Source organism: Dendrobium catenatum, unplaced genomic scaffold (assembly GCF_001605985.2).
Source record: "Dendrobium catenatum unplaced genomic scaffold, ASM160598v2 fragScaff_scaffold_781, whole genome shotgun sequence".
Taxonomy (NCBI): domain Eukaryota; kingdom Viridiplantae; phylum Streptophyta; class Magnoliopsida; order Asparagales; family Orchidaceae; genus Dendrobium; species Dendrobium catenatum.
This window is the reverse complement of record NW_021319243.1, coordinates 43491-70237: the sequence shown is the minus strand read 5'-3', so window position 1 is coordinate 70237 and position 26747 is coordinate 43491. Positions and strand designations below refer to the sequence as shown.

At 35.4% G+C, this 26747-nt stretch overlaps 1 protein-coding gene across 1 annotated transcript; it reads left to right on the top strand.

Moving 5' to 3' along the window:
* Positions 1-7038: 7038 nt before the first annotated feature.
* LOC110115196 (leucine-rich repeat receptor protein kinase MSP1) lies at positions 7039-25989 on the top strand. Its single transcript, XM_020848365.2, has 3 exons — positions 7039-7125; positions 20840-24812; positions 25721-25989. The coding sequence occupies exon 2, from the start codon at positions 20902-20904 to the stop codon at positions 24799-24801; it is 3900 nt and encodes a 1299-aa protein (XP_020704024.1). The 5' UTR covers positions 7039-7125; positions 20840-20901; the 3' UTR covers positions 24802-24812; positions 25721-25989.
* The last annotated feature ends 758 nt before the right edge of the window (positions 25990-26747 follow it).

Sequence of the window (26747 nt, the reverse complement as noted above, 5' to 3'; positions counted from 1 at the left end):
TTATTTCCATTGGATTATATATTGTTAAGGAGTGTTTATCCATTTTTATTAATGTTTATTGCTATGAATTTGGATTTTATTTCTCAAAGTTTTCTATAGGGTGGATGATCTATTCTTCCGACTATGGTTTGTTTTGCAGCTAGCTGGGGATTGTATCTTTAACTTTGCTCCTTTGAGGCTAACAGATGCTGACTTTGAATCATATTATAATGGCTGCATTCATTTTCGATTCAATCATTTTTATTGGTGACTTTTTTTTTTTTTTCGGAAAGGGGTGATGATGAAAACCCTAAGGCTGTCTCAAATGAAGTCTAAGACATTGTTTGAGATGACTTTCTTACTATTTTGTAAAGCTATTTTTTCGTACAAAAAAATTTTGAAAGAAGGAAAAATATAATGATCTAAAGCTGTCCTAAAATGAACCCTAACTCTTCATTTTGAGACATATTTTGACTATTATCTTTTCGTTGTTTTCAAGAAATTGGTTTGCTAAAAAACAACCGTAGAAAACAGTATAAAAACTATCGCAAACAAAGTTCTAAGTTGGGCGAAATTACTACAAATTCTAAGTGGGCTTGAGCTTTATGTCATACTATAGGCTTTTTTATTACAAATTTATAAAATATGTGCTTTTTAGAAGTATAGAGTAATTAAAATACATTTGCTTTTGGAATGTAGTAATTTTTTTATTAAAAGAAAATGATGGTCTTTGGGCTAGAAGGGTCTTTGGTTGTTCATATAATTTTAATGCATGTATTTTTATGACAACAAAGGAGTTTTTTTTTCTAAGTAATGTTCAATGAAATAACAACCTAAAGTTGATTTCCTTTAAATCTTTATTTAATTACATATTTAATCAAAGTCAACTCAAACACGAAATTGATCTATCCCAAATTCAATCGATCAAAATACAACCCATTTAATTAACAGGTCAAAAATATGGATCAAAACCCAATCTCTAGCAACTCGAATGACTTGAATCTGAACTGATAACCTATTTTGATTTAAAAATGTATAACTTCTTTACTATAGATTAATTGATAAAAAATAAGAAGATTATGTAAACAAATAAAAAGAATTTAAAAATATATTTGTTACGTCCTAGAGTATTCGCGATGGTAGATAAATATAAAATTTAACGTCTCAGCTTTGTACGAAGATCCAACACACAAACAGATGAAAGAGAGAGGGTGTTGCATTCATATGAGACACTAGGATTTTTATGTGGAAAACCCCTTAAAATGGGGAAAACCCACGGTGTCTAGCCCAATACGAATGAATCCACTAGTATTTGCAGTTGATTACAAATGAAGCCCTTCTTTTGGGGAAGACCTTAGTTTGATGTACATCTTATAGAGTACATTACATGGTAGGAGTTACAATAATCAACATAGACATATTTATTTGATCGGTATGATCATAGTTGATAGGATAAAGATCGAAAAGATCATAATAGGCAGGAGACCAGGGTTAGAAAAACCATTGTTTGGCGATGTAGGCCGGAAGGACCGTAATATGCAGGAGACTGAGGTCAGAAAGATCGTTATTTGATGATATAGGTCGAAAGGATCGTAGTAGGCAATGGCAGTCGGAAGGATAATAGTCGGTAGGAGACAAGGATCCAAAAGACCATAGTTGACCGAAAATCAGGATCAAAAAGCCGTTGTAGTAAGGCGGTACTTTGGTAGAACTCTTGCCATCATGTGGTGGCCTCGCAGAAGTTCAGGCCTCAGGTGATGGTCCAACAGAAGTTCAGGCCTTAGGTTGTGGTCCGGCAAAAGTATGGGCATCAGGTGGTGGTCTGGATGAAGTTCAGGCCTCAAGTGGTGGTCCAGCAGAAGTTCGGGTATTAGGTAGTGGTCCGACATAGCTCAGATGTTGGGTGGTGGTCCGATGGAGCTTAGGCCCTCAAGTGGTGGTCTGGCGGAACTTGGGCATCATGCGGTGGTTCGGCGGAGCTCAAGCCCTCAGGTAGTTGCACGGTAAAGATGAGAGCCTCAAGTGGTGGTTCGGTGGAGCAACGACATCATGCAGTGGTCCGACGGAACTAAGGCATCATGTGGTGGCCCGGTGGAGCTCAAGCCCTCAAGTGGTGGTCCGGCTGAAATTTCAATGTCAGGCGGTGGTCAAGGAGGAGCGAGGAGGCAAGAGCGATCTCCGGTCTCTCTCTAGCTCTCTTGTTTGGAGCCTCCCTTTCAAGAGGGATGAGGGGGTCTATTTATAGATTATCTAGAGTGGCATGACCCGTAAATAAGTGAGATATCAAGGACATATGAGTGGCTTGGATGGACGACCGATGTTGAATCCCTTGATTGTGGATCATTTGATGGATATTTGAATGTCTTAGTGACGTCGGAATTCTGTGATCTTGGACTCGTTGGATTCGTATCGTCGAGCCGCTAGATTCGATTATAAGCATGTCACGTTTGGAAACCGTTTAGTAATCCATATTGTAGTTCAAAACTTCCAACATCACTTCGGGCCTTTGATTTGGACCCATTTGAACTTGGATTGAATCGATTTTGGTGTCATTGGGTTCATATTTCCGAGATGTTCAGTTTGATTATATGTTTGTTGAAATCGGAGTTAAGATGATCCCAATTTTAATTTTAGAAGCTTCCAACTTCTTTTTTTTTTTTTTGCCTCGAGATTCATGCTTGATCTAGATTATTTTTGGATGATATATCAATATTAAACGGGTTACTTTCGTGTCAAAATCAGGTTGAAGAGTCCACCCGAACCAGAGATATTTAATAAATGATATAAAGTTTATAACCCGAATTCAACCCATTTATCAAATAAGTAAACCTAAATTTTTATTTTTTGAATTCAGATCGGATTGATTGACCAAGTTATTTATTGATGTATCTCATAATTTAATATTATTATATCATTTTTTTTTAAATTTTATTAAAAATAAATAAGGAGTTCCACGGGAGCAGCTTCTTCGAAGCATTACAGAATCTGATGATGACACTGTTTTAATTGGGCCCCACAGAATGAATTCAAATGAGAATAAAGTAAATTATAAGATATATAAAATCAAATTCGGGGCAGCGAGCGCCGGGCAGCGCGGGCGGGGTCAGCGGGCTGGAATCCAAATTTTGTAAATTAAACGGTTATTCTGGTTGACCCGACAACCCGAACCAAACCATTTTTTTCAAATGGGTCGAATACGGGAACCCGAACCCGACCCATTTTTTCAAATGGGTCGAATACGGGAACCCGAACCCGACCCATTTTGAAATCAGGTCGGGTCCAACCTGGATTTTTCGGGTCGGGTTTTCGCGTCGTGTCAAATATTGACACTCCTAGTTAGGACCCTAGGGGTATTAAAAAATGATCATATCCATCAAATTGGTTCGATTCTGATCTAAAAATTTTTTTATTCATATTTACCCATTTAATAAATGAGTTGGGATTAGGTATAAAATTTAAATGGATCAGGTTCGAGTTGACCCACCATCCTAATTTCAACACTAAATAACACATTAAAATTTTTTTTCTTAATTTTTTTTTTATTTTCTGGCATGATTGCCTTATTTTTATTAGTTAATATAAAATTTATTGTGAAAAAAGTTATTTTTTAAAAAAATCAAAATGACCTATCTGGTTCGGTTCAGGTCATTGAGGTTGTTACTGGGTCAGGTTCAAATTTATTGAATTTGGATGAGACTCGAACCAGACATGTAGACCCATTTTGATACCCCTAGCTAGTTGATGTTGCATGAAGATAGTTGGAATTAGGGGTATAAGCAAACCCAGACTCAACTTAATAAATGGCTCAAGAGCCAAGATCAATGAGCTAATATGATTCGACTCATTAGCTCTCAAGTTGACTTGTTTAAAATATATTAATATTCAATAATTTAGATAAAAAAAGGTTAAATATATATAAAAAGGATATATCACCTTTTATATGAAGTGATTCTTGTTATTTTTCTTTTAATTTCTCATCTTATTTACATTTTATTTTAATAATTTTTTGAATAAATTTTATTTTCTTTCGTAATAAATTATTCAGTTCATGAGCGAACTCAAATTCATAGAATTAATTTCAAACTTGAGCTCGAACACAACTAATTGATCCAACTGAAACTCAAGCTAAAGGTGTCTCGAGCTCGACTCGACTCATTCGCACCCATAATTATAACCGACAAAGGAGATCGATTCTAAGATTTACAAATTTATAAAATTTTCCGTCACATCAAGAAGTACTATTTTGGATTTAAAAAATCACAGAAATAGCTCATGTTATCTAAAATTTGCACAAAAATATTTAGAATATTTTAAATATTATTTTGATTGAAGCAATTTGTTAAGCTATTTTTTTAAAAATACCATAGACTTGTGGAATAAAACTTTGATATCTATTAATTAAGCCTTCTAAGGGGGTTCATAGAATTTGGAAGAAGGAAAATAAAGGGATTTTGTAGAGCTATTTTGTAACTAAAAAAAGAAAATTAGAGGCCTAGTGATTTATCACAACATTTGCATATTCCTACATAGAAATGGGAGGAGATCAGGGCATGATGGAGTATGTGTTGTGGTTGATTGGCTCATGAAGTATGCATATTTTCTTCTTTAAGGGGCAAATAAATCCACTTGCGATGTTTTTACATGTATATGTGCGCAAGACTATCAAACTGCATGGGATTCTAAAAGTTATTAATTATTTTATGGCATATTAATTTTCAGATTATGGAAATGTATCCAAGAGGAGATGACGAATAATTTGAATTTTAGTACAACTTTTTACCCATGGATAGATGATCGGTCTGAGAGGATTGTTCAAGTGCTTGAAGATTTATTAAGATTGTATGAATTTAATTTCATATGATCGACTAGGAGGACTATATGCCTTTTGATTGAATTTGTGTATCGCAACATCTTTCAATCGAGTATTGATAAGGTACTATATGAGGTATTTTATAATAAGAGGTGTAGGATACCTTTATTTTAGATAAAAATGGGTTGAAAGGAGATTGATTGATCTCAAATTAGTAGATGATGTCACTGAAAAGATTAAATTGATAAATGATAAATTGAGAGTAGAATAGGATAGATAGAGAAAATATTATGATTTGAAGCATAGAGTAGTTGAGTTTCAAGTGGGCGAGTAATTTGAAGTCGATAATTACATTAATCTCCAAGCCATCATCACTTAACCTCTATCAACTGATCGTCTTCGCCTAACTGTCATCGCTCAAAAGACATCATCGCTTGACTATAATCATTTGGTTAATATCTCCTGCTAATTTTATCTTCAACAACAATGGGGTAGTACTATGCCTGTAAGGCCAATGAATGTTATCAACACCAATGCTTACATCCTCCAACATCATCACTTATGGTCAGCAATAATATCAATGCACATAATTAGTTATAATGGTTAGCAATAATATCAATGCACATAATTAGTTATAAGGCTGCTGCACACTATTAACACATGAAATTATTTATAAGGTTGATGCATTCTGTTGACTCATGCCTACACATATAAGGCTTGATGTTTTTCATCAATATCAACACCAATGTTTGCCTTCACTCACAACATCAAAGTACACCATTACTAATAAAGCTAATGCAACCTATTAATGCCAACTCCAACATTTGATGTCAACAACTACATTATATTAAACTTCTTGGTCCTTGGTCTCCGCTCGTCAAATAAAAATGATCGAGTATGTACAAATGATTTGCTGAAACAACTCTAATGCCTCAAGGTTCCTCCAACTTCTACAACAAAATTCAACTTCTACTACTTCTCCAACAATCTCTACTGCAAACTTAAAAAATCATGCCCGCGGGAGCAATCTGACTAGCAAAGCGGGTGGGCGCGGGCGCGTTCAGATTGGTGCAGGGCTCGGGGTGGGGGGCATTTGGGACTGGGCCACAGGCGGGTCGGCGAGAAGAGATGCTGCCAGCATGCCATCCAGCTTGCTATTATTTTTTTTTTTAATTATTCCAATGGAAATTTTCCACCGGACAACCGTCGAAAAAAATTTTTTGGCGAATTTTTTTTCGAAATTTCTTTCCGACGCTCGTTTTACATAACATAAGAAAAACATTTTCGTCAAAAATCTGGCAAAAAAGAAATAATTTTCCGCCGAAAATTATATCAGTAATACATGATTTTCTTGTAATTGAACTCCTATGATCTCACTTACATAGTGGATCATTTCAAGTCGACTAGTGTTTCATAGATATCTCTTTATGTATTTTTCATATAAAAATTCTATTATATATTGTATTACTATTTTTTTAATCTTTGAGTGTGCAAAAATTTTTTATGAAACTTAGATAAAAAATCATCTATCCATTGCTATAAATTTTTTAGCCCACAATAAATTTAATTTTAAACTTAATAAACTATTATAAAAATCTTTATAATTGGATTAAACCATAATGCATTATTTTCAAACTATTATTATTTATTTTTATTTTTCTTTCAAACTATTTTAAATCAAATGTTTTCCTACCTATCATCATAATCAGATTTATTGTGGAGAGCAATAATCAAATGTTTTTCTACCTAAAATATCCCATAATTTAAAATTATTAAAACTTAATAAATATATTTAATTTTATTTCATAAATATAAGAATCCAATCATTTTAAAATAATATACTTATTAATTATGTAGATAAATATCTTATAAATGTAATATATATAATTTCCATATTTTAAAATGTAAATATGTCCATTTCAGTTCACAGGTTCCCAGCAATTCCAAGTTCCCAAAACAATAATGACCAACAACCTCAACATTATAAAGCTTTTAAATTTTGGATTTTTTTCCAGCAAATTCATTTAAATCCTGCTACAGTGCCATTATAGCCATTTTGCTGAAACTGGAAAGAAACTCTGGAGAAGGCGACTGCAGTGGCAGCAGAGCAGATGGCAATGGTGGAAAGAGGAGGAGAAAGGGGTCTTAATCGTAACAGCCATTTTTGGATTTTTCGGTACTGTGTCTCTTTTCTCAGAGCATGCCACCTCCGTGAGTGTACGAAGAGCCATGGATTAGAAGTGGGTGTTAGACTGGAGAGATGCCTCTATGGTCGCATTGCTACTTCCCTTTCATCCGTTCTTAGAATCTAAGGTCAAGCCAAGAGGCTCCGCAAGGTATTCTTTCTCTCTTCTTCTATTTGATTTTTTTTTTTGTTAATTTGCTTGTTTCTTTTGCGCGATCTCCACTTCGTGATCGTATCCGGTCACTGTTCGTTTTGAATTTGTTGTTTCCCTCGCTTTTCTAGATGTCTTTTAGTTAGAGAATGGACCATCTTTCTACCGTGCACGATTTTTGTCTCGCTCGAATTTCTCTGTGGATGATCGAGTAGAGGTTAATCCTGAAGTTCAGCTTTTATTGATTGATGATTCTTCAATGTCTTGTAGCGATTCGTTGATCCAATTTTTAGTTTGAAGGGTTTTTAATATTGCTTTGTGAAAAGCTTCGTTTGCGCTGGAGGAGACGGGAATGCTGCCGCATTCTCGGTAATGACTCTTTTTGGGGAATGGAATAGCGGCGTTATTTTAATGTATCGTATATGCGCTTTACTCTTCGTTATGAATTTGTCTTGTTTGTTTTGCTGGGGAAGACGAGTGAATGAAAAGCTGGTGTGGATTTACACCGAATAAACAAATCGAATCGAGGCTTGTCGTTGTCGGGATTCTCGGAGGATTTCCGCCATTGTTTATTTTGCAGCCGTCCTATGAAAGAGAGTAGTAGGGATAATGGCTTTTACTACATTTTGTGCTTCTTTTGCAAAAGGAAAGCAATGGGTGTCTACTCGTTCCAGAGTAGGAGTACTTGTTTACTTTCCTATCTTTCCAGTCTCTCTAACTCGGTGTCTCTTCCTATGCCCCAATCCAAGCGTCATGGTATTATAATTCTCTTTAAGTAACCACCAATCGATGGACGAGCTGCCGCTAGGGTTTGGGCATTTCTTACTTCTTGGCCTGCTTTCTATCTCCAGCTTCATTTACTCGAGATTTCAAAGTTAAAAGGTAGAGTTTATATGTTGTAAAAATTGTGGTTCTCCATGTAAACCATCTTGCTTGGGTAAAAGACGAACAGGAGTGCAGGATTTTGAGGTTGGTTGGCGGAGAAGAAGGTTTTGCCCTTGTTTTTGGTGGTTTGCAGCTAATTCTTGGTTATTTCTGTACTTCTTTTTTGATTTTGGAGTAAATTTCTGTACTTCTTCACTTCTCCTCTTCATCCTGTTGCCTGGGTGGTTTTTGCCTTTATTGCGTATTGTCCTCTAGTGATAATCTGAGGTTGTCGTAGCCGCTGTTGTTTTTGGATTGTCTCATTTATTTATTTTTTGTATGCCTTTTTTTGAGATTGATGAGCACTATAGTGTAAATATTAATAAAATTTGTGGAAGTTAGTGCGTTTAAATTCTGACCAACTACAGGGAGTTTATCACCCATGCAGTGGCTCTAACCACCTATTATGCTATGCTAAGCTTTATTTCTTGTCATTTTCCTGCTAGTTTGCTTACTTTCATTTTTTAGGAAAAATCTTGGCAAGATTGTTTGCATGTTTTTGTTGGAATGTTCTGTCTTTCCTTTTTTATATTTCTCATACATGAGAATTGTAATTTGATCATGCATGCTGGTGCTCGTCTTCTTCTTCTTATTTTTCTTTTTTCCTTTTTGGATAATGTTCTCGTTGATTTTTTTCTTAATTCTCTTCTCGTTGCATGCTCTGTAAGCGTTTTGGGTTGATTAAGATTCTCAAAGTAGTCCTCCATTAGATCAAGCTCTTTCATGCATAAATTCAACCAAGAAACTAAATGTTTTTGCTCTACTTGACGGTTTTCTATCTCAGTTTGGACATTTGATACTTAAATTAGTAATGAAGCTTTAATTTAAATGTGAGTTAAAACTAATTCAACAAACTTTTCTTTTGAAATAGAAAGAGAGAATTATTTTATCTTTCTCCTAGGGGTGATTTATAGGCATTTGAATGAAGAACGTTTTTGTAATTCAATGTATTGTTTAATTTAGAAATGAGCCTAGTCGTCTTTGAAAACCCAGCCAAATCAGAATCTTCCCTTGGTATATGGGTTTTATCCTCGAGTGGAATAATTTAGAACTAAGTTTTGTCTTCAAGGAGATTCGTGTTTACTGTTTAGTCATCCTTCCAGTAGTAATGATGAATGGATTCATGAAGGCCTTACACCTTAAGATAATTCGAATGGACATTTGAATCGAATGATCAAATCTAATTTTAATGGCTTCAAGTTTGGTGCAGATGATGTCTGAATTGGATGGAAGGATTTGCGTTGAGAGTTCTAAGGCTGGTGTTAAGAAGATGTAATGGAATGAGAAGTATAGGTGCTATAATGATCTTTGTCCAATTCAAACCTTATTGTGTGATGTTTATTTGGATGCAATTCATGAGGTCCTTGATCAAATGGTTGTAATTAATTACTAATTAGTTTTTAAAAGAGCTATTAAAGCTGTTAGACATCATCAAGGTCATGTTTTTTCCTAATACTGAGTTGTTAGCCTGGAGTGAGTGCTAAAAAAATTACCAATTTTAATTATGGGAAATACTTTTGGAAAATATTATATGATAAATATCATATTAAAATTTTAAATTTTAGTATAAAAAAATAATAAATTTTCAAATTTAGTTTCATTCCAAAAACTAACATAATAAAAGGTTGATAGATAGATTATTTAAACAAAGTGCCCATAAGATCCATAAGCTATGCTTAAACTTTAAACATGTAGATAAAAACTTAGGTTTGTAGCTTCTATAGCCAAAAGATAATTTAATCTTCAATATTATATATTTAATGTATTTCATTCCACTGGCCATACTCTTTCCTTTCAACTAGATTTAAAGCTTTGTCTCTTTTACTATCTCTGTAGACTCTTCATCGTCATCATTAAAATTTGTTGTAGTAGAATTAGAAACTCTTGCACTTGCATTTGGTCTAACCTATTTTCCATTGAGAAGCCTGGCACTCTTTCTACATCATCCCATCTCGAATTTTCATCATAAAAAAATAATCCACCTTGGACATATTAACATGATCTTTTTAATCAACCATTCACTACTATCTTCAATGCCACTAAGAGATATTTGATCAATTACATGCTGTATCTCAAGATGAGCCATAAGGGCTTGATTACACTTCATATAAACTAGAACATTGCAATCATTGCTGTTTCAATATGTTCCTATTAGATTTTTGGAGTTGCTAAACAATTTAGCCTAGTTTATTAATTTAATTAGGTTTCCCATAATGTATTATGGAGGTGTTTGTTTTTAAATAATACTACTAAAAAAAGCATTAAATAGGAGAGTGTCTATTTACCTAGAGCATTACATCAAATAACCTACTTAAGCAATGCCTTTGAATGATGCTTGTCGGTAAGAGTATGAGGTGCTACAACCTCACCTTGATTCCCTAGGATCTTAGATAAGCATTGTAATAAATTTGGTTTTGTGGCCATATTTGTTGTTGTTGTTGTTGTTTTTGTAAATTTAATGTACAAGTGTTTGTATCATAATAAGTAATATAGCAAAGAGAAAGCATCAGTGCCACGGAGGCTAAAATTTATTCTATCATACTAATTACTAATTTATACTACTTTTATGTTATCCAAACAATTATTAAAAAAAAATATCTAACTTTTTCTAAGATTTGATGCCCAATTTATAGGTTGAAGTATAGAGGTCTCTACTATTTGATTATATCAAAATATGTTTGGATCAATTCTTACAAAGCCTTTGGTGCAACGTGAAGTGTGAGGGCTCTTTTTTATTTAAAGTACAAAGCATGAAGCAAAGTGCTGCTTTTATGAATTAGATGCTTAGGTTGTGTACATTATCTATAAATACATAAAATGGTCATTTAATAAATCATTAAATCAAACATAAATCACATCATAATAAATTTTAGCAAATATACTGATCTATTCAATAATAGTAATTTTAAACTATTTAAAAAAAAATCAAATATATAAAAAATTATTTAATGAAATAATAATTAAAATAAAAACTCTTAAAATTGAGAGAATAGCTAAAGACCAAAAGGCAGAGATGTGAAACGAGAGAGTGTAAAGACGAGACATCGAGAAGCATGTTAAGGATATGCTGACTAGTCTAGAGTAGACTAATAGTGATGAAGTTTAATATTTGCGGGAGCGAGTAAGGATTACTGAAGTTGAACTCAATGAGCAATCCTTTGTCATTATAGACCTTCCTCCTTATTTGGAAGTCCTTTAAGGGTTGTTGGTTCACACACTTAAGAAGTTCTCTTAGGTAAAAACAAACTAAACCACACTCATTTAAAAAGAATCACTCAAATTTCATTCAACAAAAGATAGATCCATAGATGACATAAGACAGAGTATATATGGTGATGATTATGGAACCCCAACGCCATAGATAAGGGGTTAGTTGGGCATGCTTGGAAATAGTAGAGAAATAAAGCTTTGTAGATTTTGAAGAGTCTTTTAGGGTTCAAGGGTTTATGTAAGTTTTCTTGTTCAAATGCTTAATGGCAGGGGGAATCCAAATAGTTGCATGAAGCTAATTGAGAGGACATAGGTGAGTGGATATTCAAGTCATGTAGGAGAGAAAAGATTGCAGGCTTTAGATGTCAAGCTCAAAAGTTGATGTGGATTTCAATTAGAGGTGAAGGTCAAACAGTGGTCAAAGAAATGATAAAAAATGGCTATTTTTTTTTTTTAAATGACTATTTTTTTTTCAAAATGACCATAATCCGGTGTAGATTGGACCATCACATCATACTCAAGGTCCAAATGATTCAAAATAATACTATATACATGCTCTCAAGCCTTAGCACCATGCCACTAATCAACCTTATGTATTTCAGATTTGATGCAATCTAAGTTCTTAAATTAGGCATGTAAGTAAAACACTTCCGTTCAATATCATAGAAACAAACACCAAATGATGGTAACTTAGTGGGAAACAAATGTGGAAAAATGATTAGCAATTCACGCAAGAAAGAAAGAAAAAGGAAAAAAAAACACATAAATTAAAATACCCGCAGAACAACCACAATTGGTCATCTCACATACAAATCACAAACTAGGTAAAAGTGCTCAAATGAAAAACTAGTGATCCACCATTGAAATTATGATCCAACACACGTCAACGGTCCTTTGGAAAATACCAACAAAACAGGGTACATCACCACCTTAAAACTCTCAATGTTTAGAGAAGAAAGATACTGGTGGAAGGGAAACTGTGTAGTGTAGAAGTTGAAAGAAGAACGAGAGGAAGAAACAGGGATTAAGGAGAAGATTGCTCGCAAGCTAAGTAGAAATCCTTAGGTTAATCTGTTTTCACTTCACCAACAATCTCTCACAATAGAGATTCAACCACTATATATAGGAGAAGAAAGGGGAAAAAGCATTAATTTGATCACATAAATGTGCCCTGAAAACAGCCGATAAGACCCACCCAAATTAGCCCTCACAGGAAGAAGCCAAAGCATTCAGCACAGGAATCAACAAGGGGAAAATCGAGCAGCTAGCAGACTAAGGGAAGAAATGGGCCAAGCTCAATTAAAATAGCTGATAAATAATCATTCGACCAGCCGCTAAGGAGAAAAAAATGAAACAAGTGGAAGGATAATGGTGTGAACCAACTTGAGAGCACCGAACCCAACATGATCATGAGTTGTTTTCCATCATAGGGCAATACAAAATAAAATTTATAACGTTCAATATTAAAAAAATAAAAATATAAATTCAAGACTACTTCAATTCTCCCCTGGAGAAAAAATCTCATCTCTTACTGAGAATGTCTTTGTAATACACTGGTAGATATCAGGACAATGAAGTTGCAACTCCTCAACTTCAATCCAAGTACAATAAGTCATATGATGTACACTCCATCTAACCAAGAATCGTCAGTGCATTTCATGTCTTGTCTGGGTAGTATGAATTTTCACAACATCATCGATAAGATCATGACTAGTCTGAACTGGAACATTATAGGGTAAAGTTTATATGTCCACAAAATCAGTCGGCTCTCCCTCATGTGTAGTAAGATCAACAACATTAAACGTTGGGGAAGTTCTAATAGAAGATGGGAGATCCAATAGATAAGCATTTGTTTCCAATATGCGAAGGATTTGGGAAGGATCAAAGTTCTTTCGGCTTAATTTGCCAAATGTACCAACGGGAAAGCGATGTTGTCGAAAGTAAGTCATAAATAAATCTCCTTCTTGAAAATATCATTCTGTCCGGTGCTTGTCAGTCGTTGTCTTGTATTTGACACTTTTCATGTGGGGTTTTTAGGACCTATTGTTGGACCGATTAAATATGCTTAACAATTTTAGTAGCTTCAATATTGTTTTGACCAGGCATGGGTAATGAAGTGCGGTCCAAGATGTGAGGAATAGGTTGGCTATAAATAATTTCAAATGGGATTTTTCCTGTGGATCCGTTAATGAATTACTATAAGAAAATTTGGCTTGGGTTAAAATCAAATTCCATTGGGAAGGGCTTTCTTCTGTAAGACACCTAAGAAAATTTTCTAAACTTCTATTTACTATCTCAGTTTATCCATCAGTTTGTGGATGATATGCGCTATTAAATTGAAGAATAGTTCCTAATTTCGACCAAATTGTTCTCCAAAAATAACTTAAGAACCTAGTATCCTTATCAGAGGTAAAAGGTTAGACGAATATCATGGAGTCGTATAATTTCCTTAAAAATAAATTAGCAACGTGAGATGCATCAGAGGCTTTCTTACAATGAATGAAATGTGTCATTTTACTAAATCAGTCAACGACAATGAACACATAATCAAATTTTTGGGCTGTTATAGGTTATCCTAGCATGAAGTCTTATAGTGATATCTTCCCAGGATTTGTTTGGAATTGGGAGAGGAGTATATAGACTAGTGTTCTGAAGTATTCTTTTGAATGATTGACAAGTTTTACATTATTTTACAAATATGGATATATGTTTTCGCATGCGGGGCTAGTAATATTGTTCTTCAACTAAGGCTATAATCTTTTCTTGATCAAAATGTCCTCCTAATCCTCCACCATAAAGTTCTTGGATGAGTTTTTCATGTAAAGAGCTTTGGGTGATGCGGAGTCTAGTTCCCTTAAACAAAAATCTTTGTTAAATTGAAAATTGAGTAGTGGGGTTAATTTTTGAAGTACAACATGATTCCCTAAGGGTTTTAAAGTTTGAGTCTGTGGCATAATTATCTTTCCAATAATCAAGGGAGACCACAATTGGGTGAAAAGTTACCAATAAGTGGGCTCGCCTGAATAAGGATAAACAACTTTATTTACGACTCTAACTTTGTGTTTAAGGTGAAATGTGTATTCTTGTAAGAAAGATAGCCACTTAGCATGTCTTCGATTCAAGTTTTTTGAGACCCTAAATATCATAGTGCTTTGTGATTGTAGTTTAACACTAATTCTCTTTGAATATGATAATGTATCCAGAATTTTAGGGCTTCGACAATCACATAGAACTCAACATCATAAGTTGAATATTGGGATCATGTATCATTGAGTTTTTCACTAAAGAATGCAATGGGTCGACCCTCTTGACTAAGGATAGCTCCTATGCCATTATGGGATGCATCACAGTCTACTTCAAAAATCTTGTCAAAATCTGGCAACCTAAGAATAGGTTTTTGGCTCATTTTTATTTTGATCAGTTGAAATATTTTTTCAGCATAAGGGGTCCACCTAAAATTTCCTTTTTAAGACAATCAGTGATAGGTGATATTAAAGTACTAAAATTTTTTATAGACCTTTGATTAAAAGCAGCTAATCCATGAAATTCTCTAACTTCACTAATATTTTTCAAAGTCGGCCAACCTCGGATCGCTTTTATTTTAATGGGGCCTATTTTAATATCATCTGCAGAAACAATGTATCCAAGGAAAGTCAAACTATGAGTCATGAAAGAGCACTTTTTTAAGTTAATTTACAAGTTTTGTTCTCTTAAGGTTTAGAGGACTTGTTTCACATGCTCAAGATGGTCGTTGGGATAAGTATTATAAATCAGGATGTCATCAAAATAAATCACAACAAATTTTTCAATGAATGGGCAGAAGATATAATTCATGGTTGGCATAAACGTATTAGATGCATTTGATATGCCAAAAGGCATGACAAGCCATTCGTAGAGTTATTTCTTTGATTTAAAGGTTGTTTTCCACTCATCATCGGGACATATTCAATTTTGGTGATATCCACTTCGCAAGCAAATCTTAGAGAAAATTTTGGCACCACTAAGCATGTCGAGCATATCATCAAGTCTAAGAATAGGAAATCTATATTTGGTGATTTCGAATGTCAACCCACATTCACCAAGTTCCATCTTTTTTGGGTGTAAGCAAGGCTGGAAAGCACATGGACTCATGCTTTCTTGAATTTATCCTTTAGTTAAGAGTTCAGTCACTTGTTTGTGTAGTTCTTCTTGTTTAGTATGACTCATACAATTTTTAGGCAGGTGGGGTAAATTTGCTCCAGGTACAAGGTCAATATGTTGTTGGATATCTTTTAGAGTAGGTAAGGAATCAGGTAAATCTTTAAGAGTTATGTTTGCATATTCATTGATTAGAGTTTGTATTGCTTCAAGATTTTTTTTCATCAGTCTTTTTTCTTTTTGCTTTAGTCATGGATGTTCTCACTAGTCATTTGTAAGAGGATGTACCTTGGTGTATGCTTTTTGCTGATGATATTCTTCTAGTTGATAAGACTAGAGAGGGAGTTGAAAGTAAACTTGAATTATGGAGGTCAACATTAGAGACTAAAGGTTTTCGCTTGAGTAGATCTAAAACGGAATATATGAGTGTAATTTTAGTAGATAATAGACCTAGTGAGGGGATTGTGACTTTGGGGCGATCAAGTCATTAATAAGAGTAACATTTTAGATATCTTGGACCTATTTGTTCACAGAGTGATGGTGAAATAGATGAGGTATTTATCAGCAGAATTCAAAGTTGGATGGTTGAAGTGGGGAATGCATCAGGCTTGTTGTGTGATAGAAAAGTACCAACCCCTACAACCCTAAGGGAAAATTCTATAAGATGGTAGTGGGCCTGCAATGCTTTATGGTGCTGAATGTTGGCCATTAAAAGAGAAGCATAATACTAGTTAAGTGTGGTAGAGATGAGGATGCTCAGGTGGATTGAGTGCTTTACCCTTAGAGAATAGGATAACGAAATGAGCATAGTTACGGAAAAGGTTGGAGTAGCTCCAGTAGAAGATAAGATTAGAGAGAGTCGCCTTAGATGATTTGGTCACATAAAACGGAGACCCGGTTAGGAGAGTAGAGGTATTAGATTTGACTTATGTTAAGACAGGTAGAGACAGACCTAAAAAGACTTGGTTAGAAAATATTAGGAATGACATTTCTTTATTAGATTTAGACGAGAATTTGACCTTTAATAGGACACAAAGGAGAAAAAAGGATTCATGTAGCCGACCCCACGTTGTGGGATAAAGGCTTGATGTTGTTGTTGTTGTTGTTTCATCAGTCTCTTTACCAACCAAAACATAAATTATTTCTGAGTTTTTGAGTTCATTTGTATTGAGAAACAATTCAGGAGTGGGTAAATTTGAGGTTGTTTGGACAGCTTTAGTGGGAGGATCAGAAATATTCTCTTAGGGATATAGGGTGAACTTTTTGTTGCGTTGTGTCAGGGTGTAAGTATTTTTCTCACCATTGTGAATGGTCTTATGATCATATTGCCAAGTTTGACCTATTAACATATGCCATACTTTGAGTGGCATGATGTCACATTATAATTGGTCTTTATAAAATTTTTTGGTTGTGAGGTTGACAAGGGATTGTTGAATGATTGGTACCTCTCCTTCTTTGAACCATGATATCTTATAAGGCTTGACAAGAGGTTTTGATTTTAATTTAAGTTTATCCACGATGAGTTGCGACACAAAATTTTTTGAACTACCACTATCAATCATGAGGTACAGGTACATAATTTTCCTTCTACAGTATAAGTGGTTTGAAAAATATTCCTTTTAAGCCATTTATCTCCAGCATCAGATCTGGTGGTCAAGACTCAACGTATAACTAACTAATCATCCCCTTAGTAATCTTCAACATTAATTGTTTTCAACTCTTCCTCATTTTCTTGATCAGACTCAATCTCTTCTGAATTTTCATGGTTATCTTCTTGTTCAATATAAATATTTCTAGGAGGGTTATTTTTTCTACTTGCTGTTTATAGATGGCCATATAAGCCACACTTATAGTAGGGTTTAATTGCACCTATCAATCCTATTCCTTCTTCATTAACTAGGGTTTCATTAGGTTTTTTTCTTGGATTTGGATTTGATGAAGTTGACCCTATAACTACTAGTGAATTTTGAGCTTTACTTCCTAGAGATTGCTTAGGTTTAGTTGGATCAAATTTTTTATTGTTGTTTCATTGTTGTTGTTTCTCAAATTTCAATGTCATGTGATAGGCCTCATCAAGTTTGATTACACGATAAAGATTTAGTTGATATTGGATTGACCATTTTAGTCCATTGATGTATCAAGTTATAGTTTGTTCCTCAATTTCATTTAGATCATTTCGGGATTGTAGTTTAAAAAAAGTCTTCAGTGTACTCTTGTATGGATTGGGTTCCTTGGAGAATATTATTATGTTCTTGGAATAAGGTTCGGGTGTGGTCAAAAGTTAAAAAATTTCCCCTCATTTTTTCTTTCATTTTATCCCAAATTTGAATTTTCTCTTTGCCTCTCCTTACTCTGTTATTTTAAAAAATTTCCCACCAAGTTAACACAAGGCCAATCATCTTTAAACTTGCAAACCTAACTTTTTTTATTTTCAGGGATTTTTTTCCACTCAAGAAATTGATTCATTTTCTCTACCCATTCAAGAAATTGTTCAAGTTATAATTTGTCTTCAAATTCATTGATGTCAATTTTAATTTTGTGATCCCATTGGCTATTGTTCCTATTTTGGTTATGTGGTGCTTCATCTTCAATTTCAATGTTTTGATTATTAGTATTGTTTAGATTTAGGACAACCAGAGTATTAGCCATTACTTATATTTGTTGTTGTAGGTTAGACATTTATTGTATAATCATACGTTGCTAATCTGCTTATTGATTGTTTTGATTATCCTTTTTTTGTTTATAAAAGAAAGGAAAACTCGTCTAACAAGCTAATGCTCTGATACCAAATTAATGCAATCTAAGTTTTAAATCAAGTAGGAGAACATTGGGCATGAAAATAAAAAAAAACTTCCTTTTAATATCATAGAAACAAACACCAAATGATGGAAACTTAGTAGGGAACAAATGTGAGAAAATTGTTAGTAATTCGTGCAAGAAAGAAAGAAAAGGAAAAAAAAATACATAAATTAAAATACCATCAGAACAACCACAATTGATCACTTCACTTGCAAATCACAAACTAGGGAAAGGTGCTCAATGGAAAGGATAAACCAATGATCCACCACTGAAATTATGATCTAGCACATGTCGACGCTCTTCTGGCAAATACCAACAAAACAGGGTTCAACTTCACCTTACAACTCTCAATATTTAGAGAAGAAAGATACTGGTAGAAGGAAAACCATGTAGGGAAGGAGTAGAAAGAAGAATGAGAGGAAGAAATAGGAATTAAGGAGAAGACAACTCGCAAGCTAAGAAGAAACCCTCATGATTAATTTGTTTTCACTTCACCAACAACCTCCCACAAAAGAGATTCAGCCACTATATATAGGAGGGAGAAAAACATTCATTTGATTACATAAATGTGTTTCTAAGACAACCAATAAGACCCACCCAAATCAGCTCTCACAAGAAGCCAAAGCATCCTGCACAGGAATTAGTAAGGGGAGAACTGAGTAACCAACAGGGAAATCAAGCAGACAACAGGGAAACAAAGCAGCCACAGTTTGGTATCAGAGTATGGTTGCGCACCCGGGATGCAAACTTGACGAAGTCAAGCTCTTTCCACCCCGGGAGAATGATGCAAACATCCAACAGTGATTGTTAATCAAAGGAAGAGACGAAGATCGACGACCGAGATCCCTCCATTTTTATCTTAGTTTATTAATTGTATTTTGATTTAATTATGCATTTTCTGTTTTTACTTTTAAGAGTCTTGTCCTATGTAAGCCCAAGGGGCAAATTTATCTTTTAGTTTTTTTAAGGCCTATATATAAAGGTCCTTGCTATTGTATGGGTATGATGGAGTTTTAATAAAAAAACTGTTCTGCACTTTTGTTCCTTGCGAGGATTTTAGTGAGATCCCTATGGGAGGGAATTGTAGTATCCACCAGCTGCAGGATGGGTCTAGGCTCGTGGCTTGAAGTCCTTTGGTGAAGTGCAATGTATCACCCGTCAGCCGCAGGAAACATCCAGGCTCACGGTTTTATCTTTCTTTCCCTGGACTCTTTTTCTCCTTCTCTCTTGACTGCCGACCATACCCCCTCCATAGCCGCGACCAAGCTTCCCTCTTCCCTCCTCCCATTCTCCAAAACTGAACCTCCCCTTCTTTCTCCTCCACTCGTTGGCCATAAGTCCCACCACCATCGCCCTCAAGGATCCTTTCTTCCCTACCAAGACCTCCCAAAACCTTCCTTTTCCTCCTAACCACCTAGGGGTGTAATATTTCGCGGCTCGCGAGCCCATAAATGAGTCGAGCTCGAGCCGGTTCGGCTCACTTACACCCCATAACCACCACTATCAAACCCTAGCCCTCACTTGACCGTCGGCCATAGTGCCTCTCTTTGCCTCCGAATTTTCAAATTCCAAATTAATCCCTTTCCATATGTGGTGTATTTCAATCTGGATAGATTTCAAATTCAAATTTCAATTTTAATTGAATTGAAAGTCTTTCCTAAATTAGCTATTTGTTAATTTGGAAAGTTATTCAATTTGAATTCATATAAATTTTAAATTTAAAAACTTTCCAATTTAATAAGTTTTACTTTAGGACACCCCTCCAATTACTCCCAATCTGAAATTAATTTCAGATTTAATTCTCAATCCCAATTAATGCTTTATTCACATCCATTGAACCTAGACACCTCCTCCTTCCCTCTCATTTGGCCGGCCCCTCTCCCTCCCCTACTTTAATGATTTTCTTCCTAATTAGAGGCGCGCCCCAATTAAGGAGTTAATTAATTCCTCTCTTCCCTTCCTTCTTTTCTTGTTTGAATTTCAAATTCAAATCCATTAATTAAGGGAAATCTTAGATGGAATTTTAGATCTTTAATTTTTATTTTCCCCCAACCCCCATCCCCACCGTTCTACATCAGAGGGAGGAAACTTATTTTAAGCCCATAGTAAGGGTTTATTTTAGGTTTATGCAGATTTTGTTTTGACTAATGTAGTTTTTTTTTGTGTGAGGGATCCTAGCGGCGTCTAGGGTTTGGGAGAAGGTCCTCTCGAAAGAGGACCGTTGTATAATTCTTTTTGTTATTTAATCTCCTAGCAATAAATAAAATTGCTTTTGCTGATTTTCTCTTGTTCGTTGGCTATTTTTTAATTTCCAAGGCGTACCAGTTTCTTACAAGTGATATGTTCTGGATATTCTGAGCTAGTTTAGTCAGACCCTAATAGGGCTTCTGCTTATAATTTAAAGCCCTCTAATAAACAATTGGGTTGGACAAGAATGCAAGTATGACAATAAACTCTTATTCATCTTTAATTGTCGCATAAGTAGAAGGCACCTTCTTTAGCTGCTGCTTCTCTATTCTTAATTTTTGAGCTTTTAGAATGTTTCTAGAAAAAATTAATAAGATTGCAAATTAAGTTGCATGGGAAATAAATATATAGTCATTGGACGGACCATTCTTAATCTATCTTCTTCTTTGCTTAGCAGATACACTTCGTGCATTTGCAGAGAACTCTATATTTTACACTAGCAGAAATTGCACAGCAGGGATGCCTTGCCAAGCACCAAAACAAATGGCATCTAGTGCAAATGTATCCATGGTTCTCTTCTTCATCTGCTGTGTTTCCTTTTCAAGTGCAGAAACAAGCAAGGATGTACAGACACTCTTTACTCTCAGGTCCTCACTAAGCAGAGAGAGAGAACTCATTCCAAGCTGGTTTAATGGAAAAACACCACCATGCCAGTGGTTAGGTGTAAAATGCACCACTAATCATGAAATTGTGGAGGCAATAGATTTATCCTTCACACCTCTAAACCTTCCCATCCCAAGCTGCATTGGACAATTCAGTTCCCTAAAGATCCTCAACTTTAGCAATTGTGAACTCTTTGGCCAAATCCCAGAAACACTGGGGCATCTGTGGAATCTCCAGTATTTGGACCTGAGCAACAATCAACTTTCTGGAACTGTTCCTCTTTCACTTGCCAATTCGACGAAGCTTAAACAATTATTGCTGGGTTCAAACATGTTGCATGGGAACTTGGGCCCAATAATTAGGCAGTTCAATGATCTCAGAATACTCAGTTTATCTGGAAATGTCTTCTCTGGAAACCTCCCCATGGAGTTGGGAAATCTACAGAAGCTGCAGGTTCTAGAGTTCAGCATGAACTCTTTTGCTGGGAGTCTTCCGGAAAGCCTTGGGAATCTGACCCAACTCATACACTTAGATGGAAGCCATAATGGGTTTACAGGAACATTCTTTTTTGGCCTTGGTTCTCTTGTCAATCTAAAGACACTGGACCTCTCTTCTAACAGCTTTACAGGACCTCTAACGGAAGATATTGGGAAGTTGTCAAGTCTAATATCTTTATGGTTGGGTCCTAATGGCTTCAATGGGAGTATTCCAGTGGAAATTGGAAATCTTAAACAGCTCGAAATCTTTTCAATCCCTAGCTGCAAGTTCACTGGGAAAATTCCCAGTGAGATCTCCAAACTCAAGAAAATAACAGACCTGGACATATCTGACAACAACTTTGAAGGGGAGCTTCCTCCATGTATTGGGGAACTGACAAATCTTAATTACCTCGTTGCATCCCATGCTGGACTCACTGGGAAGATACCCGAGGAGTTGGGAAATCTGAAGAATCTGATGATATTGGATCTCTCCTTCAATCACTTCTATGGTCCATTGCCAGATAGTCTCTTTGCGCTTGAATCCATCAACTCATTCCTTGTTGATGATAACCATTTGTTTGGACCAATTCCTGGCTGGTTGTCAAATTGGAGCATGGCACGATTCATCAGTTTGGAGAAGAACGACTTCAGTGGGACTCTGCCTTCTTTAAGGCTACAGTACTTGACCTCATTCACTGCTGACGCAAACCATCTGTCAGGAGAGATCCCCGCTGATATTTGTGAGGCTGAGTCACTCTCTCATCTTTCTCTTGCTGACAATGAACTCACAGGAAGCATTCATGAAACCTTCAGAGGATGCTCAAACCTCACTGATTTAATCTTAAACGGGAACAAGTTCTTCGGACAGGTTCCAGGTTATTTAGCCGAGTTGCCTTTAGTTACCCTAGAGCTTTCGCACAACAACTTCTCTGGCTTTCTTCCCTCACAATTGTTGCAGTCTGAAACCATAGTTGAAATCTATCTCTGTGACAATCAACTTAGTGGTAAGCTCCCAGATAGCAATGGAGGTTTATCTCTTCTTCGGAGGTTGCAACTTGACAATAATTATTTTGAAGGATTCATTCCAAACTCTATTGGAAAATTAAGCAACTTAACTAATTTGTCACTTCATGGGAATAAACTCTCTGGGGGGATCCCATTAGATCTCTTCAACTGTACTAACCTGGTAGAACTTGACATTGGATCAAACAGATTGTCTGGGCCTATTCCTAAGGCCATATCTCAGTTGAAGCTTCTAGGTGATCTAGTGTTTTCCAACAACCTGTTATCTGGTGAAATACCTGATGAAATCTGTGCGGGGTTTCAGTTGGCGCAGCACCCGGATTCTGAATTCAATCAGCATTATGGTGTGCTTGATCTATCGTATAACAATCTTAAAGGTCAGATTCCAAAAACAATCAAGAACTGTGTGGAAGTAAAAGAGCTAATGTTGCAAGGAAACAAGCTTAATGGCATCATCCCTCCTGAGCTTAATGACCTCCTGAACCTGGCTGTCCTTGATCTTTCTTTCAATTCTCTTTCAGGTACATTATTGTCTGCACAGTTCTCTTTAAAGAACCTTCAGGGCTTACTTTTGTCAAACAACCAGCTAGAGGGTCCAATTCCTGATAATCTTGGCTTGATGATGCCAAGTTTAGTGAAGCTTAACTTATCAAGTAATCGACTTACTGGCCCTCTTCCTGAATCTCTTTTTGTTCTTAAGAGCCTTACGCATTTGGACACTAGCCTAAATTTTCTCTCTGGGTCTATATCGTTTCTCACAGACATTGATGGTGGAGTTAGCTCACTTATTATATTCAACGCCAGCAATAATTTATTCTCTGGTGCTATATCAGAGTCTATTTCAAACCTAACTTCTCTCTCTATTCTCGACCTCCATAACAATAATTTCACTGGAAGTCTTCCATCTTTATTGTCCAGTCTAAATTCTCTCACTTATCTTGATGTCTCTAACAACAATCTCCAGGATGCCATCCCTTGTAAGATTTGCAGCATAGTTGGGCTCACATATGTGAATTTTTCTGGCAATAAATTTGACAATTTTGCACCAGAGAGCTGCACGATGTCCCAGGCATGTGTAGGGAGTCACATTATCTCAAAGCCATTGGCTGCATACCCTTCTGCACGATTGTTTGGTCGAGCTTTAGTTTGGGGTATTATTATTTCTGTCGCATTTATTTCTGTGTTAATTTTTTTCATTATTATCAAATGGAGGAGACATTACCAGAAAAATTTAGCCCTCGCTCCAGCAAATAAGACCAAGTCATCAGCTATTGAGCCAGCATCCTCTGAGGAGCTTTTGAGCAAAAGACTAAAGGAGCCAGTCAGCATCAACATTGCCACTTTTGAGCATGCTTTGTTTCGCATCACTCTTGCTGATATCATGAAAGCAACAAATGAGTTTAGCAAGTCTCATATTATTGGGGATGGTGGATTCGGCACGGTCTATAAGGCGTCTTTACCTGAAAACCAGGTTGTTGCAATTAAAAGGCTCAATAGTGGGAGACATTTTCAGGGTGACCGGGAGTTCCTGGCTGAAATGGAGACTATTGGAAAGGTGAAGCACAGGAATCTTGTTCCCTTGCTTGGCTACTGTGTCTTTGGTGAAGAGAGGTTTCTAATCTACGAGTACATGGAAAATGGGAGTCTTGAGCAATGGCTTAGGAAACAAGCTGATGCTGATGGAACACTTAGCTGGTCAATTCGGCTAAAGATCTGCTTAGGCGCTGCCCGGGGGCTATCTTTCCTGCATCATGGCTTTGTCCCTCACATTATTCACAGGGATATGAAATCAAGTAACATCCTTCTTGACCAATACTTCGAGCCCAGGGTTGCGGACTTTGGTCTTGCTCGTATTATCAGTGCTTGTGAGACTCATGTAACTACTGACCTTGCTGGGACCTTTGGCTATATCCCACCAGAGTACGGCTTAACAATGAAGGCAACAGCAAAGGGTGATGTTTACAGCTTTGGGGTTGTATTGTTGGAGTTGTTGACTGGAAGAACTCCTACTGGCCAGGAAGAAGAGAAGGGGGGAGGTAATCTGGTGGAATGGGTGAGGTGGATGGAGGGCTTTGGGTTGGTTGATGAGGTATTTGATCCATCCCTTTCACCTATCAACTTGTGGAGAGAGCAAATGATGTGTGTTCTGAGGGTTGCCAAGATGTGTACCACTGATGAGCCAGCCAAAAGGCCAACAATGATTGAAGTTGTGAACCATTTTAAGGAGATTCAGATGATGGATGACAGTATATAATATAATTTCAGGTATGTTTTGAGATGGTCTTTTAACTATATGCATATATTTACATAATGCATATCACCATTCAGTTTTTTTTTTCTGCATATATGTTGTGAACTTTTAATAGCAACCCACGTTTGATGAATGAATGTCTTCTGGAGATTATAGAAGTACTTTTGATATCATATGTATATTTTTTGGCTACTCCTACCTGCCATAGTTCATTGATTTATGTCAAAACCGGTTCTTCCAAAGAAAAAAACAAGGCTTCCTACATAGTCCAGTACTCAGATTTGTATAACGGCCTGTTTGGGTACATTGAAAAGTATAGTGTTTTAATTTGAGTTTTATAATTGAGTTTGAAATTGGTAAATAAGATTATTTGGTTCTCTTATATGATCAAAAATCTCATATACTAATGCTATCTTGCTCAGCATTTTATTTGCAGTACAGTGTATAGTTGTTTTCATTTAGTCTCGTTTGTTTGGCCGTAATTTCTCCGTCTCCGGTTTGAGTTGGCGAAAAAAATTATTATTTTTTTGTTTGTTAAGACAGCTTTTTCAAAATACCTTCTCCCGAACCTCCGTATTTCCGCCGATCTGAAAAGAAAAAAATTTCTCCGTTTTCTGTTCCAATACTTCCATTTAAAAAAGAAAAATAGAGCCGGGGAACCAAACGAGGCCTTAGTTTCTTCCTTCTTTGCTTCTATTGATCTAGTTTTTCTTTTTTACTGTATTGAATTTAAGGATTGCAAGATTCCGTTGTATTGTAACTTCATAAAATCTTTTAGCTCGTTCTAGTGCTTTTGTCATTTTTTGCATAAATTTATACTGTAACTGTTTCTATGCTAAGTGGCTTCTCCATTTGTCAATTTATTTACGAACTTTTTAAACTGTTCCTCTACAAGATTCAACAATCTGCTCTCTTTTTTTAGATGGAATTCTGTTGCTCGATCAATTTACAGCAGTTCTGTAGCGCAGCTTAATCAGCTTGGATAAGTGACTGAAGCAGATGGAAGGTAGCTCTATAAAGTCTGAACACTGATGAACTGAGGATGGTTGCAAGGTTTGTCTCTTTTCATCTCTTAGTTGAAAATCATGATGGTTTTATCACTTAGATATGTGAAATATTTCCTCCTTTGAACCTATTTTGTATTGTGTACTTTGATTCTTAAAGTTTACTAATTTCTGGAATTTGCTGGTACTTTTTGGCTGCTCTGTTTGAAGTTTTTTGGGTTAATTTTTGTCAAATATTGTGGAGGCAGATTATGTGAAGCGTGCTTGCTGATAATTTAGGTTTGATTTGGACCGTTGGATTCAAATCTATTTGAAATTTATATGCTGGCTATTTTTAATTTTTTATAGTACTAATCTTAGTGTTATTGAGCTCCACATATAATTTGTTATGTGCTTCTCATTGCATCATGGGATTCCATTAAATACCTTATCTTCAATATTATATAATGATATGATATAATTTCTTATTATTATTAATTAAATTTTGGAAATTAGTCTATAATAACATGTGGCATCCAATTATATGGCTGCAGATTGGTTGTTTTTGTTTGGAATAGTTTTTTACTATTTTGTTTTTCATATCAAAATTATAATTTTTTTTTTATTTTGCTACTTTTTTTTCACTTCCTTCAATGAATGTTTAAACTAGAAAGCTATTTTCTTCAACAATTTAAAAAACAAAAAATTAAAAAAAAAATTTCCATAGTAATTTTGTAACCATATTTAAAATAAGTTGCAGCTATTTCAAATGAATCCTAAGTTTGTAAATTTTGATTATTATAAATATAAGTTAATTAGTACTAACAATTTGGTTTAAGGTTAGTATCTTAAGGTCAAATTTAAAATTATAGATTAAAATTAAAGATAAATTAATTAAAGTGCATTTATGACCCAAATATTGGTGGCATGATTAACTAGAATGAACCCATCTACCATTATAAGATC

Coding starts and splice junctions, on each gene's coding strand:
- LOC110115196 (XM_020848365.2), top strand. CDS start 20,902: ATGCCTTGCCAAGCACCAAAACAAATGGCATCTAGTGCAAATGTATCC.